The following is a 19541-nucleotide window of genomic DNA, read 5'->3' on the forward strand; positions in this document are numbered from 1 at the left end:
ATCTTCACGTTGTCATCGGTGACTATTCTGGGTGGCTCCTTGTTTTTCAAGTTCTTTCATGATGTTTTCCTGTAATACAGGCTGGCAGGTGTATTTGCTTGTCTTTTTCTGGAGTGGAGATCATGTGTAGGTGTCAGATCCCTTTGGAGACATCCTGCCAAGAGCATCAAGCAAATGTTGGATGGCTCTGGTAAATGCATTTTTTAGTGCAAAGTGCTCTCAAAGACTTTTCTTTGAAGCCAGATAAGTTTTGGCGTTTGGAAACTTGTATCATCTGCCTCAACAAAGGTGGCTGAGCTCTCAGAGATGCTGTACTGACAAAGGGCCAAAGCATCGTACAACCAAACTTGAAGTGCAATGAAGTCCCAACTTCTCTACTGGTTTTGGAGAAATCCCACGTGTGGGGGTTGTTAGGGAGAGATCATCTCGAGAGTTCAAGTCAAGTCCAGCCTCCTTGGGTTGTAGTCCGTAAGGGGCTGGGGCTTTTTGCCCTTGAAAAGGTACAGTGCTTGGAGTATTTAGGACTTCCAAATGGTGAGAGCAGAAGACTAAAATGCTCGAGTTATTTAGGCCTGTAGATGCTTGTTACTGTCACAAGACTCATCTTTCTTGTTCCAGGGGGCCAAGTCTTTAGATTAACATCTGGAAAGGGGAAGCTGAATGTCTGCCAGATGTCAGCTGCAGTAGATCCAGCATTGCTATTGACAGAGCTTCCTTTGGCACTGGCTTGCTTGCCTTCTCTGAAAGCATTATATGAAGCCTATTTCTAGGAGTAGAAGGATAAAACTGGAAGCAAGCACTCTCAGCTCTAGTAAGAGGTCTTTTCTGAAGGCTGGATCGAGTTGCAGAAGGGCAGAAATTAATACTTGACCTCAGGGAGGCTTTGTTTCCTTGGTGTTTGCAGGTTTTCTGAGGGCGTGTAGGGCATGAGGTCTGGGTAGCCCTGCTCCTACCTTACCTAGCTTGCTTGTGGCCCCTTGGGATGTGGTTGGTGCTTTCTTGAGGACTGGAATGTAAGAGGGTGGCCCAAGTTGGGACCTGGAGAGATGACTAAGCCTCCAGCTTCTGGCTGAGAGCAGTGTAAGGGCTTGGTGAGAAATGCTGCTGTATAATTTGGAGGAAGGACAAAGGCGGCTGTCTTCTGGAGCCACCTATTTCATCCCAAGCCCTCCTGCCACAGGGAACACAAGCGCAGCTGTCTGTCCTAGCATCTTATGTGGAAAAGGCTCTACATGCCCCCTTCCAGGACTCAGTCTTGTCTTCCTCAAGCTGTCCAAACAAAACAAAAAAGCAGGTATTTGGATGTTTTTAGAGTGCGCGTTTGTAGTTGTGGCATTCCCTGTGCAAAGCTCTCTTTTGTTAAGTTGGTGCCATGGCAGTGAGCGTTTATTTCTGCCCTATTTGTGTTATTACTCAGCTTCCTCCTTTGTCTTAAGGAGCACCTTAGAGCTACTGTGAAGGACTTCACGAAGCTGTGTGTGCTTCTCTCCTGTTACGCTTCTGCATGGCTTGGGGGAAGGAGGGAAGGTTGCTTGCAAGTTCCTCTTCAGCCTGCATGCAGTATTGAGTGTTGTATTAATTGTGATTAAAAATACAGTGGATTTCTTGGTTATTTCACGCTCAAATCTGCTGTCATTCTTGTTCCTCATTACAAACTGACCTTTTTAAAAAGTTCAGTTGCTGTTGAGTGATGAGTCACCTTCTACTGCCTGGTTTAACTGAGGGCCTGTGTGTTTCTGCACAGAATATATGGACAGCACATCTCGGGGGTTGCCAGTGTGAATATTCACATCCCTCTGCGAGGCAGTGTTTTGGCTCTCTCTGTACAGAAGTTTCATGCACGCAGATTCTTGAAAACTTACCCAAAAACTTAATCAGGGCTAGAGGAAATGGCAGAGAAAGAAGCTACCTTTTCACATAGTTTCAAAACTGCTTGTTTTGAAATGGAGCTACGTAATCATTAAGCTGTTTCTTGGCACCACTTGTTCGGATCTGCCAGTTCATTATGGAGACCAAGAGATGCTCTTGCCTCACCTTTAAAATAAAAACCTGATCTCATAAGCGGTGGGGGCAAAGAAGAAAATAAACTTCTTCCTTTGATTCCCTTACCACTTACATTTTTCTCTTTTCTCAGTAGAGAAACATCTTTTGATACTATTGCTCTTTGCACAGTCGAGCTTTTTCCTTATCTCCTCCTGAGATCTTGCATATACATATGGTTTTCTGTATCCTTAGTAATTAGGATGTTTTTGTTTCTGACCATGTCTGTGGCTCTGTTCAGAGACTGTCTCTGTCTTTGCCAGCTAACTTTTTTCTTACCCTTGTTATGTTCTCAATAGCAGCTGCAGTAATGTTAAAACTTAAAAGTTGAGACTTCAGTTTTAGTTTAAACTGTTGTGGTGAGGGTAATCTCGGCTGCAGCACCAAAGCAGTGCTTTGTAAGAATCTCTTGGATATTTACTGTTCATAAAAAAAAAGAAAAAAAAAAAGAACAACTTACTGAAGTATTTAATAATTTGTAGCTCTGTTAATTACTGAGGAGCTGAGGAAAGCCCAGGAAGGATTTTCTAGTGAATAGATGTTAATATATGACTATTCTGGAAGCTCAGAGGGTTGTTATGGTCCCAACCATGTCCCAACCTATTTGATAACTTCTTAACTGGCTAAAAAGCTAGAAAGTTAATCAAAGGAGCCTATGTCTTTAGCTACAAGTTCCACTTCCCAGCATACTCTGGTTTTCCCCTATTGCTGGAAGAACTTGACTGAAAGCTGCTTTTGTGGCCTTTAGTGCATTGCTGGAGGTAAATGTATGCAATATGACTGGGGGGAAAAAAAATCTGTTTAGTACCTTGCTCAGTAGAGGCCACATTAAAAGGAAAAATAAGGAAATACGTTTGTGCCTGCCCAGTTAGAAGGTGCTGATGGAGAGCGTGGTGGCAGCAGGTATGATGGCAGCTATTGGCTGTGTTCTGTTTTCAACCCGTGTATATTGCCAGTTTTAATAGTTGTCCTCTGACATCTCTTGCTGACGAAAATCCATGTTTTGACTCATTCTTTTGAGTCTCTGGAACAAGCCTCTTGCACAAGCAAATGAACAAAACCTGGCATGGCCCAGTAATATTTGGTGTCCCCCTACTCGCCCCGTGAGCAGGCTGTGTGTTTAAGTGACTTGAATCTTCAGCAAGGTTGTTTTGTCAAATGAGTTTTCTTCCTGGCAAATTTAAGTGACTAATGAGATGATTGTGTAGACCTAATCCAAACCTGAAGATAATTGGAGTCCTGATGAAATGCAGCTTGGCAATCAATGTTCAGAATAACTACTCATCAAGCTTCACATTGTCTCTTGGCTATCAGCCTCCTGCACCCTCGGTGGTGGGGGGGAATATCCAGTGCCTGATACAAGTGGATTAGCTCTAAAGGCATTGGTATGAGCTGCAAGTGATTAAATTCTGCCAATGTATGATGAGCTTTTTAATTGACCCAAGAATGTTCCCTGATAAGACACAAAACCGGAGGCTTTCTAGTTCCTCTTGCAAAATCCAAAGGAAAGAGTCCCAGTATAGTGCTGGGGATATCTGAATTGTTGCATTGTTTTAAAGCTGGCTCAACAGGTATTGCAGCATAAACCTTTGTCTTCCAGAGCAAATCCCTCATTGCTTGGTCTCCTCTGACTTATTAATTGGTTTTGCTGGCACAGTAAATTGCAGTTGTGTTGAAGGGCCCCAAGGCCCCAGTCTGGCTTGGGATGTTTGGATGTATTTTATCTGCTTGTTTTTGTTTTTCAGTTTGCAGTTCAGTGTGGTATGTGTGGTGTGGGGTTTTTTCTTTTTTTAAATTTGTCTTTATCTGTCTTGGAATTGTTTGCCTAACTAGGAAATTAATCTAAATGTCTTTGTGAAACAAATCCTGTTGCAATGGGTTTCCCCCAATGAGATGCCCAGTTTACCAGCAGGAGATGCACTACTGCTACCTATGGAGAGCCTGAGGGGGTAGCTTGCAGGTCTCTTGCAGATTTTTATTTCTGAGAACAGTCTATCAGGAGGCCTATAATAAAATGAACACTCCTGATTTCTGTGGGTTCTGATACAGAACTGAAATTCCACGTGCTGCTCTGTTTTGTAAAAACAAAACAAAAAAATAAAAACAAAGCCCCACTGAATTACTTGGATTATTCACAACATTTCCTAGAAATCTGGCTGCAAAATACAATACTGGAGTTAATTCAAAAGTGCCTGGGTGGTTTTTTTTGTAGCAGATCAGTTCTCTTAGTTCTGTTATGAATTATTACTGAAGTGGTAGGGGAAACTTTATGTTTCCATCTGGCTCTTCATGACAAAAGACTGACTCGAAGTAGGGTTGGCAACATGTGACTGAAGTTATGGTTGGCCAGTAGTGGAGGGATCTGTTACTTAAAGGATGCAGGTCTGGTCTTGGTGACTTGCCTGCTAGAGACTTTGCTAGACACTTTGTACCTTTTTTTTTCCACAAGAGGAGGTTGTGTTTTAATCTGTGGTCTTGAAGCATTCTGAAGGCTTTAGGTAAGATTGACATCTCCATAGCAGGTGGCCATTACTCCAAAAGGCCACAAACCTGTATTTGAAGAGCTTCCAGTGACTGCTTAAGAGCCAAGAAGCATCACCCAACCCTTCCCCAGCTGTTCTGTCCCTCAAGCTACCTGTGGAGGGCCTTGGATTGGAGGACACTTCTCTAAATCCCATCTAAATGACCCAGAGAAGTCATTAGTCTACCTTTGCCAACCCATAATGTTTGGCTTAATAAAGGAGGTCGTCTACCAAAAGCATGGGAGGTAAGCTCTGGACCACTCTTGCCAATTAGTTGTCAGCAGCAAACCCTCAGCAGTCCAACAACGCAGTCTGTGGACAACCCGTGCCCCTAGTTGTCTTCTCCTGGGCTGGCATAAACCCCATCCACGTGGCTGCCTGCCGCACGATGGGTAAATCTCCTTAGGGCAAAACTAGTGAGCCTTGCCAGGGAATCTCTCAACTGTAAACCAAAGGAAAAGCTTAAAATTCTAGCAAGCATCCAGCTGTATGCAGAACTGCTTTATTTAATCAGCGTGCCTTAAATTTTTAATTTTGTGGGAGACAGCTTTGCAAAATGTGACTTGATAGCAGCCTTCGGAGGGTATTGCTCTGTGGCTACAGCACTGCAATTGTTCTTGTCTGTGAAATGGAGTCATTTGTTAGGAAGGAAGGAATTTTTCATGACTGCTTTTCAGCCTCTTGTAATTCAAAACAATAAGTAACCCCCTAACTTTGAAGTGTAACCTCAGCAGGAACATGTAACATTTAAGCAAATATTTAAGTAAAAAATGCTGTTCTATCCATACAATTGCTCTCTTTTCGTCTCAAAAAGGAGAGCTGTTTTGATAAGTAGGCGATTATGCCGAAATCGGCATATGAGGTGTGACCAGAAGCTTGCCTTGGTTAGCGTGTGTGAGAGCAGGATGGTATTTAAACCCTTTTTTTTCTAGAATTCTGTGCAGATTGGAGAACTGATAACACTTGTACAAAGTTCTTCCCAGTCTCTCCTGACTCCTTCGATTGCTTTATCCCTGCCAATATTAACTAACTGTAAGGTTATCTAACCTTTGGAGGCAACACGAGTCCATGTTTTTGTGCAGAGTGTAAAGGTCAAAATGGAGGTGGAGGCTCCATTATTAATTGAGTTTCCTTTTGCACCCAATGTTGGGAATTTGGGTATTTTCTGAGTGACGCAGTGAATCTGCAAGCCTGCAGTACTTGGGGAACAAAGCAAGCTCTCTGATAGCTTAAAGCTCAGGCTGATCGCTTTAGCTCAGGTTAATTAAAACCTCATGCCTTTCTTAAAAATTAGTGTCTATAGTTGGTTAGAGCAAGTTGAAAATCCACAGGAGTGGAAAAATCAGATGAAGCTGACTTTTTTTTTTAACTTAATGCCAGTATGGTGACTAGCTTTTAGGTAGATACAGGGCTTAATTCTCTCTCGAGTTCCTTAACACTGTATTACAGCTGTGTGCTGGGATTCTCAAAGAGCCAGACCTGATTTTAGGGTAATGCCCATGTCCCAGTTGATGCCCCCTTACCTTTAAAAAGCTATTGAATATATATTATTATTGCTTCTGTTGTCCTTCTGTACTTGACCTGTAATTCTGAGAAAACGGGTGCAAATAGCTCTTGTGCGCTTCCAAAACAAGAACTTGCAAGCTTCTGCACTTGACTGTCTGACTGCAGCAGAGCTGGCTATTTGGCTGTGTGAGGTTTATGGCTTGAAATGCTAAGAGTGAGGCCAACTGCTGGATTTCAGTTCTGAATGGATCAGGATCGGTGACAAAAATATCTCAAGCAGTGATGTTAGAAGGAAAGCCTTTGCTTTTCCCAGGCGAAATGTCTGAGGCTGCTGAATCAGACAGGAGCACAGTGCATACCGTTGCTCCTGTGTTCCGGCGAGGTGACCGCAAGCGCTGTTTTGCGAAACCAGTAAAAAGGACTGTCCTGCAATTTGCTGCCTTTGCTGCCTAGAAACTCATTTGAGAAATCTGAGATGGCTTTTAACATGGCTAGCTGATCACGTTGAATTGCCAATCGTATGAGCTCAAAAGAACCCTTTTAATGTAACTTTAGCTTTCTGAAGAGATTTCATGGGAGGGGACAACTACCATTTCTGAAGAAGAGCAGATGCCACCCCATGATTCTGGAAGCTGGGGTTTGGATTTGGCTGAGGGAATAGGCATTGCTGTGCAAACAGGTGCTATCAATGAGAATGCTTTTCCAGACTTGTAGTGTAGACAACCTTGGAAGTTGAGGGTAAAAATCAGTGGTTGCCAGAAAACCGCTTTGAGCATTCAGAGTGTTAACGTAGCATATGTAGTCCTTCAGAAATAAAGCCAGCAATTTTTGCAGAAACTTGGCAGAGGTCGATAACTTTTTGACAAGCTTTGATCTTAGCTTTCCTATTTTGCCCTGCTAATCTAGCTACGTGGATAAGTACCTTATCTCATCCATGTAACTTTTGCTAAAACAGTAGCAGCAATATCTGCCTAAACAAAAAATTTGTGTAGCGCACGTATGCCCAGAACTGTGCAACATCTGGGTAACGCCAAAAGGAAAAATGCCCAATCTCCCCCAAAACCCTCCTTCTTAGATGTTTTGTCCGGCTTGCTGTGCTAAACTGAGTCTGCAGCAAAGTGTGGTTAGATGCATTTGCACTCCTAACCTGCTGGTTAGCGTGCATGCTTGCAGACGCACGTGTTGATTAAAATACCACGATGGGCTTTGCCTCCTCTGAGGCACACCGAGAGGCTATGTGGGGCTGTGTCTGGCGTAAGTCTCGTAACCTCGGATGTGAGATGATGTTGTTAGTAATAGAGCTGCTTTTCTCCCAGGAAATTGAGTTTGATGATTAAGATTTTTGGCTTTCTTAGAGAAGTCTGCAGCCCCTGGGCTGTGAGTGCTGCTCCCACGGAGCAATTAAGCTTTTCTAGGGAACGTATATGATGTGGCTGAAGTTGTGTTTCCTGCTAACTACTACTCTGCTGATTTTATTACCCCAGGTGCAGCTGCCAGGTGCCAGTAAGGCTGCGGAGGGAGAGGTAATGCCACCTCCGATTGCTGCAAGTCAATTCACTGCTTTTCCCGACAGAGCCCTGGGCTCTTAAAACTCAGCTCGAAAGCAAAATAGCTGCAGGGCAAGCACCTTGTCAGAATTGCGAGAGGGTTGGTAGCAGCAGGACTGGGGAGATGAAGTGGATCTGAGAAGGTGATGAGAGTAAGGAAAAGAAGGCTGGGGATGGATATTGAGGTATTGGAGCAAGGCAGTCCTGGGCTGGGCATGAATTACAGGGGAAGGGGTGGTGCTTTAGAGGGGAATGGCTAGAGAAACTGCTTTTTTTTCTTCCCAGCACCTGCATAAAATGGGGGGGATGGCTTATTTTCCTGTTGCATATGATGGGCTGAGGTATAGAAAGACTTACGGTCAAGGCATCTGCTACTTACGGCTGCACAGGGTGAGGAGTTGATTTTTTTCCTGCAGCACTAAGGATGGTGCCTGCTGCCCTTGGCCTCGCGCACTTTTCATGCCTTTTCCATTTCTCTTTGCTATGAGATGAGTCTTGTAGGGTGGCCTGAGGGGACTCATCCTGACCGCAAAAGGTGTTCTTCAAGGCACAGGAGGGCTGCGTGGATCTTCTCAGCCAACCTTAAGTCAGTTCCTGACTCTGGCCTCCTACTCAGCACCATCTATTTTCTCTAGTGCTTTTAGACCATATTTCAGGCTGAAGTGGCACTTCCTGTGCTCAGAGGTCTGACTCACCCTGTCATGTACCTCATGGCGCTTCAGCAAATGCTGCCTTATATGAAGGTGGCAATCTGCAGTGACAGAGATGGGGGGGCACCACTCCGGAGATCTTAAACTCTTCCCCAGCCAATTTGAGGCAGTATGCAAAGGTGTCTAACCCCCCCTCCGCCTCCCCGAAGCAACTGCTCATAGCACAGGCTTATAAAGCGCTACTGAGACTGTGCTTCCATATGGAAATCTGATTGATATTTACACAAATTGTGCAACGGCCACATCAGATCCTGCTCTAAACTTCTGTAAACACCGATCAAACTTTCAGAAGGAGCTGAACAGCTTCTGCTGTCGCTTGTGGCATCTGCTGCCCTTCAAGCAGCAGGGGTGGCACTCGGTGATCATCAGGCCATGGGGGGGGAAAACGGGTGCCAGGGCTGGAGGCAGCCATTGAACCATGCTCAGGGAGGAAGGTGTATCTGCCATGCACACAGCTCATCATCTCACCTCAAAGTGACCCTGCGTTTGACAGGCAGAAGTTGATCACGTTTTAAAATGCCTGGCAGACTAACAAGGCTGAAGGATTCAAAACAGGAATGGTTTGAATTGAGGTGGTTTAGTGACAAAGCAGACACCTGCCCGGGAGTGCAGTTCCTGTACAGCCCAGGTTTGGGTTTATTTGCAAGCTGAATGTTTTGTCCGTCCCTTGCCCAAGGGACACAAGGCTCGGCTGCCTTTTGTTCTGCTCTTTCCTCCCCTAAAGAGGGAGGAACATAGGATGCTTCCCTTGCCAGAGTCCTCACTGACCTCTGCCCAACCCTCTGATCTTACTCCACCCTTGCCCTTCTCCCAGCTCCTGTGCTGCTTCTCTCCTGTCTCCAGCCCTCTCCGCTTTCAGGGCCCACCGCTGCTGCGCTCTTATCAAGCCAGTTTCAGTGGGCTTGGGAAGTGAATAAAATAGTCTTCCTTGCTTGGCTTTTACCCATTTAGGTCTTAATTGCATTAGGACGGTAGGGAAAAACTCAACCATGTTCTCTGAGCCACGTACCTCCCATCTGACCCACTGAGTGGGAAGGATGGAGAAGCGCAGACTTGTTGTGACAGCTTCCCTGGGGCTGCAGTCCTGGATATGGCTGAGATAGAAAAGCCAGGATCATGGATTTGAGGCTGGTTTTTGCTTTGCAGGGCTGCCCAGGCTCTCCTGGCACCAGGGGGGCTGTCAGCACTGGTGGGTGCTCTGCTTTGCTGAGGATAGGTTATGGTGTCCATGATGCATTTCAGAGGAACCGAATCCCAGGTTTGGCAATTTGTTTGGGATTGAGATGCTTGCATGGAGCTTTGTAATACTTCCCATGTCAGCAGGCACCCCGCCTGGCTCTTGTCTATCCCTCCAGGACACAGACTGGCCCTCAATTCTGGCACATCTGCCAGCCCTTGTACAGATGTTTCATAGCTGGTCATGCCCACAGTGCCATGATACTTCAGGCACTGTGTTCAGGTGTTTCCTCTGCTTTCCTCACTTGTGTCTTTCTGGCTGTTTTGGGCAAGCTTTCATTATGCAGGGATGGAAACAGCTGCCTAAGCTCCACCAGCAGCAGAGGACGGCACCCTTGGTGCGTTTTGCTGGCTGTCTGGCAGGCTGGGTGGGGACAGCAGCAACCTGGATGCTTTTTATAACCTTCAGAGCAGTTCTGATAGGATCGTTTCACGTTTATTCCTGTCAAGCAGGTAGATGAAGGAGGCAGAGATCGGGAGGGGAATTAATCTGAGTTTTTTTCTGGGTTTCCTGTGCCTCAGGGAGGTAGCTCAGAAGTTACCTGAAGGCTTGAACCCCTGGCACCCGGGGAGATGCTGAGCGCCCATCGGCACGTCGCCCGCGGCAGGAAGCGCTGCAGCCCCTGTCCTGCGTCGCCGAGTTCCTGTTTGTGGCCTCCCTGCTCGGGGCTTGTTTTTTGCAGTAGCGAGCTGTTGGCTCGAGATCCCTCCGAGACCACTTGTGCCGCTTTCAGCTGCTGCTGCCTCTACGTTTGCTTATACGAGGCTTTAAAAAAAGCCATCAATATTTTAGTTTCCATTCAAGCCTCCGCCTTGAAGCTCACTCTTTTCATTTTGCTGTAGTGCCTAAAGCAAGCTAATGAAATATATCCCTCCTGCTTCAAATTAGGCATAAAAGACTTGTCAGAAGATGGGTAGAAGCTGCTGAATAATCCTAGTAATGTAAAAATTGACATTCTATAATGTCCCTAATTCTCCTAATTAAACATGATACATGAGCACACCACAAGAGTCCTCCAGCTGCTTCGTAATAAAACGTTGCAGTGAACCAGCTTGCTGTTGAATGAGGCTAGGTTAAACTCTAATTAGAAGCGTTGCGAAAGGCTAAGGAGTTGTCCGCTGTAATTAAGAAACTTGTCTCACTTTCTCGGTGCTGCTGCCTCCTGTGACCTGCTCCTCTGCCCCGTGGGGAGCTGCGGGTCTGTCTGTCCATATCAGGTGTCTCCTTGGAAACATCTTTTTTTTTTTTTCTTTCTTTCCCCCCCTCAGTTTCAAATTGCTGAACCGCAAGCGCAACGGCTGTGCTGCTGGTGACTCGAGCTGACGAACGCGTTGGGTTCAGGGTGGGCTGGGGCCGCGGTGCAGCTCTTGCTTCTGGGTGGCTGCCTGGCGTTTTTATAGTTTCCAGTCCGAGTTTTCATCCTAGTTTGTTTTTTTTTTGTTGTTGTTCCGAGAGGAGCGAGGCATACCCCCTTGGATTTACCACTTGTGCCATTGACTTGGTGAGCGGGCTGGCACGCGAAGCCTGTGCTGTCGCCCGGCCAGGCTCCGGAGCGGCCCTTAGGACACGCAGCGGCCCTTAGGACACGCGCCTGAGGCCAACCCGAAACGTGCCGGAGCCGATGGCTTATAACTTTCAGCCCTCGCCAGGCGAGGGCGTAAGAGAAGCCCCTCGCAAGGCCCCAGGCGCTGCCCAGGCCTCGCTGCAGCCCTCGGCGGCCATGATCGGTGGGTACGCCCGCACCCCGCCAGCGCCGGGCCCCGGCGTGGCCCCGCTAACCGCCCTCCCCATGTCGTTGGCAGGGTACCTCAAGTGCGACACGGACGATGGCTGCGAGGCCAAGGAGGAGACGGGAGGCGAGGAGCTCTTCGACGCGGTGAATTCCTCCATCGTCTCGGGGGACAGCATCCGCTTCTTCGTCAATGTCAACCTGGAGGTGCCGCCGAACGCCGCCGGTGAGTGCTGCCCCCCAAAACGAGACGCGGTCGTTCCTCGCTGAGAAACTTCAGAGTGATTTTTTTTTGTTTGGTGTTTTTTTTTTGGGAAAACCCGATAGAAGTCTGGCTGCTGAGCAGGTCTTCAGCCACCTGTATGAAGCATCCCGACTCCTTTTTCCTTCCTTTTTTTTTAAAGCAAGGCCTCAAGTTTGGGGCCTGGGGCCTTGCTGTCGCTTTTGCTGCTGTGGTCACTGGATGAGAGCTGTTTCTAGTGAGAAATGGGGATTTTTGGTGCGTGTGGATAACTCTAGGGCTTCCCAAGGTTTTTTGGAGCTTTTTGATCATGTTTGAATTGAAATGCTGCAGGTGAGTCGGAGCCGTGGATGGCGTGGGTCAGCCGCTGCTCTTCACAGCAGCTGGTAAAGGAAGAAAGCGTGAAGGGACTTTTGGGGTTGGACATGTACCTTTTGGGTTTAATCCTCCTTGCTGGAGGCAAGCAACCCCTATACCTGGTGTGTTGAGGCAGATAGCAAAAATGAGGAGAAAACCAGCCTGTTGGACTCCTCTGATGGAGGTCAGGGCCTGGCAGCTATGCCTGCAGTACAGGGAAGTGCTGCTGTGTGTCATGCTCTGTTTATAAATACAAACTACCTGCTCCAGGTGAGGGGCCGAGTGTCAAGGTCCCCTAAATATGCTTTAGTGGGATCTGTGCCCGCTACAAGGCAGCTTCATGCAGGGGAGGAGGACGGCATTTGCTGGCGGTGGTGCGTGTGGTTCTGGGGGTGAACCCACCAGCAAAACGCACCCCTGGGGCTTCCACCCGCGGGGAGCTGCGGTGTCAGCTTTGAGGGGTGGCCCAAGTGTTTTGGGAGGGGGTAGAGAAAAGCAAGTGGCAGAAGACTGCTCCACAGATCGTTGGAGGGACTTTGGATCAGGCTGGTTCTGCTGGCACCGGTGCTGTGCTGCTCCTTGGGAGAGATGGGTGAGAACGGAGAGGTGGCTGGGCAGCCGTGTTGCAGATGGACATGTCTGCCCAAAACTGTGCTCTTTGGCTTGGCAGGGAGTACACATCCTTTAGAAACTTTGCCCAACATGGAGAGCAAGGTGGAGGGGACTTCCAAACAGCCTAGTTAACACAAATTATGAAGATCCTAAAATGCTTGCTGTTGAGGAATAAAACCTCTAGATTGCTCCAGAGGTTGCTTTTGCCTCTAGCACACCATTTTAACATCCTCTGTAATGCATATGCTAAATAGTGAAGGAGGAGGGCTAGCAAAACCAGGCTTCCATGCTGTGTGCCTAGAAAAATGCAGCTCTGGGACATGGCAGCAACCTGGGTTTTGTCCCAGCAGCTGGAGGCAGCCTGGAGCCTGCCTGTGTGGGCACTGACTATTTTGGAGATTAAATGTGAGGGCTCTGGATTATAATTGGCGTCACGGTATCAGAGAGTTCTTTAAATTTGCTCAAAGTTATTTTTAGATTACAAACAAATCCCAATTGATCTATAGTGAGCAATTATTGGAAATGGTGATGCAGAATAGGCATGGTCTGGATCGCTGCTTGACTGTCTTGAAGTGCACTTTTTGAATCGGAGCGGTGACTTTAACTTCAGAATAATATCTAGCAATTTTCAAGCCTGCAATTTTACAAATGCCATCTTAATTGAAAGATTTAAGGGGAACTGTACTCTGCTATGACAAGTCTGGGCTTAATGCCGTGGGGTGCATTGTTCGGGGATGAGGAATGCAAGTGCTGTGGATTCTTCTGTGTCTGAAGAAGCTGACTTTCCTTGTGTGTCCTCCTGGGCTTTTTATAAGTGTTTTCCCTTCCATTCAAAATAGGACAAAAAAGGCTTCCTTATTTCCCTCAAGCACTGATGTTTGTGACAGTGGTATTAGTTGTATCCTTTTTCTTCAGCTGAGATGTTTAGGATTTTTAAGGAGAAATGGACTTCTCTTGTGCTGGAGTCCCCTTTCTGAATGCAAGGATGGAGGTTTTAAAAATGGGCTTCAGGCAGAACTAAAGTCCAGACTTTCAGTAAGGGCAGGTGTGAAGTGAGATTTCTTTTTTCTTTTTTTTTTTTTTCCCCCCCTGTGACAGCACCAAAGAAGTCCAGGTAGCCAAAATCCAGGTTCTTCTCTGTGAGCATCAGGCATAGGATTCCTCAACTCAAACACATGGAGTCTATCTAGGCTGTCAGCTCTTTCTCAGAGGTGGTTTTGCTGAAGCATCTTCCAGGGTTGATTTTATACATACTAAATCAGTCTCTGGCTGCAGAAGGCATAGCTGATCGTCCTGGAAAGCTGACTTCTAGGTGGTTGAAAGTGGCTGAGATGAGCCCCTTAAGCTCTTCTAACGAAAGTAGCCTGAACTGCTGAAAAAAAATACCCTCTTCACAAGGTTTCTAAACTCTTTCCATAAATGAAGTTTAACTATGCCATGGCCGAGGTATGTCTGGGAGTGTACTGCTCCTTGTTCAACTCTGCAAGGGGACACTTTTCAGAAATGCCCTTGCATTCCTGCTGCTCACTGGGTGTTTTGTTGTATATTCAGGCTTTGCGTTCCTGAAACAAAACTGTGGAGCTGAGCACTTGCAGTGCTTGTCTCCAGCAAGACAAGCTGAAAAGAAAGTGGGAGGGGGAAAGCAGGTTTTGTCCAGGCAATGTAAGATGCCCCCCAAACACCTCACTTCCAACCCCCAAGGGAACTAGCACACCAGGATCCTACAAGATCCTCTGATGCTCTTTAAACATAGTGGAAAAGCAAGTGTGGGAATGACATCTTTCCATCCCCATCTCGCTTTCTCCAAGCTGGGTGAAGTCTTTGAGCTGAAAGGCCTCCTTGTGCCAGAGGGCTCGATATTGCCCTTTTGTGTCGTGCAACCCATTGCAACACTTGCTGGGGCTTGGGCAGCTGCTGCTTGGCCAGAGAGGGACTGACCATGGGCCATCTTCTGCAAAGAGGGCTCTCCAGTGCTGCCTATGTTGATTTGCTCCCTAGTGTCAGATGCACTTGCTGCATAAAATACACTTGCTCGGTCTCCAGTAGGAAAAACCCCTAAGGTGACCTGAAACAAATAGCTGCTCTGTGATATCTGTGAGTCTCTGTGCATGTTCTGGTCATCACAGTTTGGTCTCTTGGCTGAACGTGGTGTCCACATTCTCTCCTGCTGGAGACCTTTTCTGGTGACCTGCTGTGAGGTTGCTGCCCACCTTAGTGTAGGGCTAGAAGATCCAAAAATCCCATCTGGGGAGGGGAAGAGTTGGTACCCCAGGGTCCTGGCAGGCAATGTGAGTGGAATTACAGATGTGGTGACAGCTCTGCCATCATCCTGTTGAGCTGTTAATCTCCATATGATGGATGTACAACTCGCTATGAGCATAATTGGATGCACTTTACTATAATTCTGTTGTAAAAAGATCTCTGCGTGGGATTAAACGTTGAGCCGACAAAACATAACATGGCCCATAAAACTCCGACAATTAACCATTGTCATAAAATGTTGGGCTGTGTGCACAGATGTGTATAAAACAGGATAGCTTGAAGAAATCTAGGGTTTAAGGTATGGCCTATCTCATTTTTAATACTGGCTGCTGTTGCATGGAATATTGAGCCCAAATCAGTGCAGATGCCTAGGCACTAAAATGCTTCTCAGTCTTGACACTTTGGTCCTTTCTCCTGGGTGTTTTATTGCTTCCTTGCGGTAGCTGATGAAAAGCTCTTTTATTCTCTTCTGCCTCTCATCCTTCCAGCTTAGGTTTTGGTGGCAAGACTTCTGTTTTCAGCAAATGTTAGTAGCTCCAACATGAAGGTGGGTCTTTATCTGAAGCTGGATGCTTTTGGACCTGGGATCTGCATTTTTGGGGGAAGATCAGGATGGTTTTTAGAGACTGAGACTTGTTCTGAAGTCACAATAAATGGATACAAGTAAAATGTTAGGTCCGTGCCCTGCTGCATGTATATCGTAGGAGTCGGTACTGCATTCCTGTCCTAAATGAAGTCCCTTTTCTCTGACACCCATGCCTGAGTTCGGAGAGGGAGCCCCTGCCACAGGAGCGGGGATGTTACCTTTCCTGTGCTGCAGGTGGAAAATCCAGCTTGATACTCTGTTCCCTGGGAATTTGTGCCAGAGAGGATGAGGAGCATCAGTGAGTTTGGAGTGCAGCGGGGGGGACCTCTTTCCTCTCCAGACTGGTGTGCTACAAGCCCTGCTTATTTCATAGCTACCGGGTTAGCTGTCTAGTGGCTTGCAGGCTCCCACATGGCTTTACAACTGCTTTCCTATTCTCTCACCCAGCTAGAAGTGTATTAACCCTTCTGTCTTAGTGCTGTCTGGATGTGAATTTGACTATGTCTTTTTGTATTTTAAATGTGGGCTTTTCCATAAATCCTTCTGGAGCCTGGGCTGCAGGTGTACATACCTGCATCCCTTCAGCCTGTCGCAGAAACGTCGAACTAGGGCATCCAACCGCTTGCTGCTTTATCTGCAGCACGCTTAGAAATAAACCCCTGCAAATGAATACAGCAATTTCTTTTAGGCTGAGCCTTGAAGATGGTGGACAGGCAACGCAAGCCTCAGTTGTTGCAGTGGGTCTGCGAAGTGTGCGGGGCCTTGCGTCGATCACAGTGTTCTTGTCTCCTTAGTGGCTCCCTTAAATCAACCGGGCAAATATCTTCATCGTTTGGACCTTGTTCTTGTAGTTTGGGGTTTTAAAACAATTCACCTTCTCCTCCCTTCCCCAGATTGCAATAGAGGGGTTTGCACAGGATTTTTTTCCTAAACTTGGGCACAATTTATCAGGGATTTGTGGAGCTGTAGCTGCTCAACTTTTGCAGTAAGCACTGCCACTTACAGCTGATGCCCATACTGGTGGTTTTAGCTGCAGAGAGGTGCCTGAAGCTGTTTTTTGGGGGGAAGAAGGCAAAATCCTGATGGCAGCGTAAAAGCCAATCGGAAAGCAGGATGTGGCTTTGTTGGGGTGTGTGGGGGAAATAACGGAACACAATTTACGCTTCATGAGAAATTAAAGCCTGTTCCACCCTCTGGACAATTGATCATTCCTAGATACGGAGAATCAACAGTTTCCTGTAATCCGCTCCAGAGGCACGCACGTGCACGCCCGCTGCTGCTGCTCTGAGCAAAACACGGTGCTCTAACTCATGGCCCAGCCCCTGCCGAGATGACTTTTTTTCTTTAAGGGGACGAGGAGAAATGCTAGATGCTGGCGCCAAGGATATTCCAGAGAGAGTAGCGTCCAGAGACAAGTGGTCTGGGCCTGAATGGGTATCATTCTGCACACAATAGTCACATTTCCTCACATTAATACCAAGGTCCTTTTTATGTCTCGAGGCACAATGCTGACCCACGCGTTCCATCTGATAACTCCTGTTTTAGCAGTTTGATGTCAGAGTGGGATGTTGGACTCCTGAGGCTTCCTATACCCTAATGGAAAGTGGATACACCGATTGTGTCGCGGCGGGGGGGAGACGGCCTCCCTCCAAATTTCCTGACAAGGGTGTTTTCAAAGCGGTGCTTACGAAGCCAAGGGAGGTGCGGGAGGGGGGGTTTGGATAGCGCGGGTGATTCTGCACGAAGGCAGCGTTCTCCCTTTTAGGTGCTTCACCTCGAGTTTGCTTCGGGGCAGCTTCCCCTGGGATTTTGAGCGCCCTGTCCCTCCAGTTGGTATAGGAAAAAAACCCTGCACCTTTTTCACCTGCCCCCAACTTAATGACAAAAGCTATTGCAGCTTTTCTTAAAAAAGAGACTTTGCTTTTGTAGTGTGTGCATGTCTGAGGAGTTGGGGGGTGTGACAAGTGACACAGCGCTTGGCCCTTTTATCTTGTCCCTGGCTCTGTACAAGAGCCCTGGTCAGTCTGTCTGTTCTGTCAGCCTGTCTTTCCAATTCCTCCAGAGAGGAACGCGAGGCGATTAGTCTTCACCTGCCCAGCCGTTGCGATGTCTGTGCTGAGCATTACTCGGGTGAGGTTTTCCTCCCCACCCTGCCTGCTCCTTTCCAAACTTGCAGCTAGTTGCTTATTCCCACCTGCTGTTAACCTGGGTGTGGGTTTAAGAAGGAGGAACCTGGCTGATTTTTAGGCTTTCTGCTGCAGCTCAGCCCACCACCCTATCGTGGGAATGTGGGATAGTTGGGGCACAACTATTTATCTAACAATATTTAAGCAAAACTACTCAAGTCTGATGGTGATGAGTCCAGACTCAGCACAGCCGTGGCAGGACAGCAAAGCAAAGAATCCCCTTGAGATCCTGCTTGTGCAATCCCTCACTGCCAGTGATGGGTTAGAGGTATCTCCACTGCTCCTTACAAGCTCCTGTCATGCCATGTGCTGATGTGTTTTTATTTTTTTTTAAGGCAATGGATTCTAAAAGCAGAACAGTTTTTGCTGCTCGCAGTGTGGTTCAACACAAGTGGTTGAGGCTTAGATTTGCTCAGACCCCTGAAGAAAGCCCAGATAAAATACCTTTTTTTTTACAGTAAACCCCTCCCAAGCCTTAAATACTTCCACGTACACCAGATCCTTGATATTTTTCTGAGAAAACCATGGAAGTCCTAACGTAGTATTCTGCTCTGATTTATTAGCCTATTTACGATGCAGATGCACTGGGGAGTGCATGTAGATCTAAAGTAGCTTGCACTGACACCTGCACAGCCAGAAGGTTCCTGCTCTCCAATTTCCACTCCTTTATCCCAAAGAAAAATATGGTCTTGAGATATCCAGTGGTGGCTTCGTGCCAAAGACTTTTGGGTCTTCTCAGGTGTTAAGGGTAGCACTGGGGACCTGTATGAGGGAAGGGATGGAAAGGGGATCTTAAGTGAAAGGAGATCTCTTAAGGCAAAAGGTGAAAGCCTTAAACTTTGGTATATGACTTTCATGGGTTTGTTTTCAGGGCTGTCTTTGTATAGAAGATGTCATTATCTAAACAGGGGGTGGAGGGGAAGCAAGTAGGGGATTTCATTTCTCTGGATTGCTATCAGGGATGTTTTATAAAGGGCAGCTGCAATGAAAAGGCTTTGGAGTACAGCAAATGTATTTCTTGCTTCCAAATATTAAATCTTCTTGATAATGTCGAAGCCGAATGGGTCCTGTTCTTCTGCAAATGGTGGGAAATAAAAAATGGAGGCGTTCCACGGTGCCCTGGCAGGGCTCTGAATGTGCTGACACGAGGCCACAAGCGTAAGTCTAATGCTGGCAATTCATCAGTGTTGCTAAAACTGACGTGAACTCCCAGCGAGTCGCTTGTAGCGTATTCAATAACGCTGCGTGCTTGCGTGCATGCATCCTAGAAATTCGGGATATGCGTGTCGCCTTGATGTGGCTGCCAGGGGATGTCGGAGATGCGTTGCTGACTTTTTGGTTTTCCCCTGGGCAGAACCTGGAGCACAGCCTAACAGATAAGGTCAGCCACCCCTGGCAGCTCTCCTTTAACTATGTGAGGACAGAGACAGTAATGCCCGTAGCTAGCTAGCTTGCCTAAAATAGACTTTTGCAGCCTGCTTTGTCCAGCAAGGAGGACCACAAAAATAGAAATGAAAATTTTACGTGGCCCTAACCTCTTCTTTCTGTTTAAGTATGCTTAATCCTGACATTTAGGTGTGAAATCTAGTTACCACTGCTGGTAGTGAGACATAACTGGTGATTGATTTCTGCCTTGTCAGTAGAGGGTGAATCCATGGTTTTCAGTATCCATTTTCTCCCCATGAAGGGCTCTTCCATGGAGGTGCAAGGGTCAAGGGTGTTGCATCTTTTCAGCTCCTCCATAACTGGAGGGAAGCAGTGATAGTGTCATGAAGGAGGAGAAAATGGGTGGCAGGCTGGTGGTGGTGGGTTGGGCTTTAGCCCAGCTATCTCCTGATAGATGTGTCATGGGCAACCTCATGCAGGGTTTTATCTCGCATTGCCTAGTGAGTTCCCCTGCAGTAAGTAAATGAGTGGTTCGTAAGCCAGGCAGAACAACACTTGGGAAGTCTCTGTGTATTTTTCCCCCCATTTTTCATGTTCCAGTGGATTTGCTACTATCCCTG

The 19541-nt window shown here is 47.0% G+C and overlaps 1 protein-coding gene across 8 annotated transcripts in view; it reads left to right on the plus strand.

The window, feature by feature from the left end:
* Window positions 1-19541, plus strand: part of SLC4A11 (solute carrier family 4 member 11) — a 101677-nt gene that overhangs the window by 18180 nt on the left and 63956 nt on the right. For all 8 annotated transcript variants that reach the window (XM_075148380.1, XM_075148381.1, XM_075148378.1 and 5 more), the window contains one exon: window positions 11365-11517. In XM_075148380.1, the coding sequence (XP_075004481.1) occupies window positions 11365-11517 (153 nt within the window). The remainder of the gene's footprint in view (window positions 1-11364; window positions 11518-19541) is intronic.

Source organism: Calonectris borealis, chromosome 4, assembly GCF_964195595.1.
Source record: "Calonectris borealis chromosome 4, bCalBor7.hap1.2, whole genome shotgun sequence".
NCBI lineage: Eukaryota > Metazoa > Chordata > Aves > Procellariiformes > Procellariidae > Calonectris > Calonectris borealis.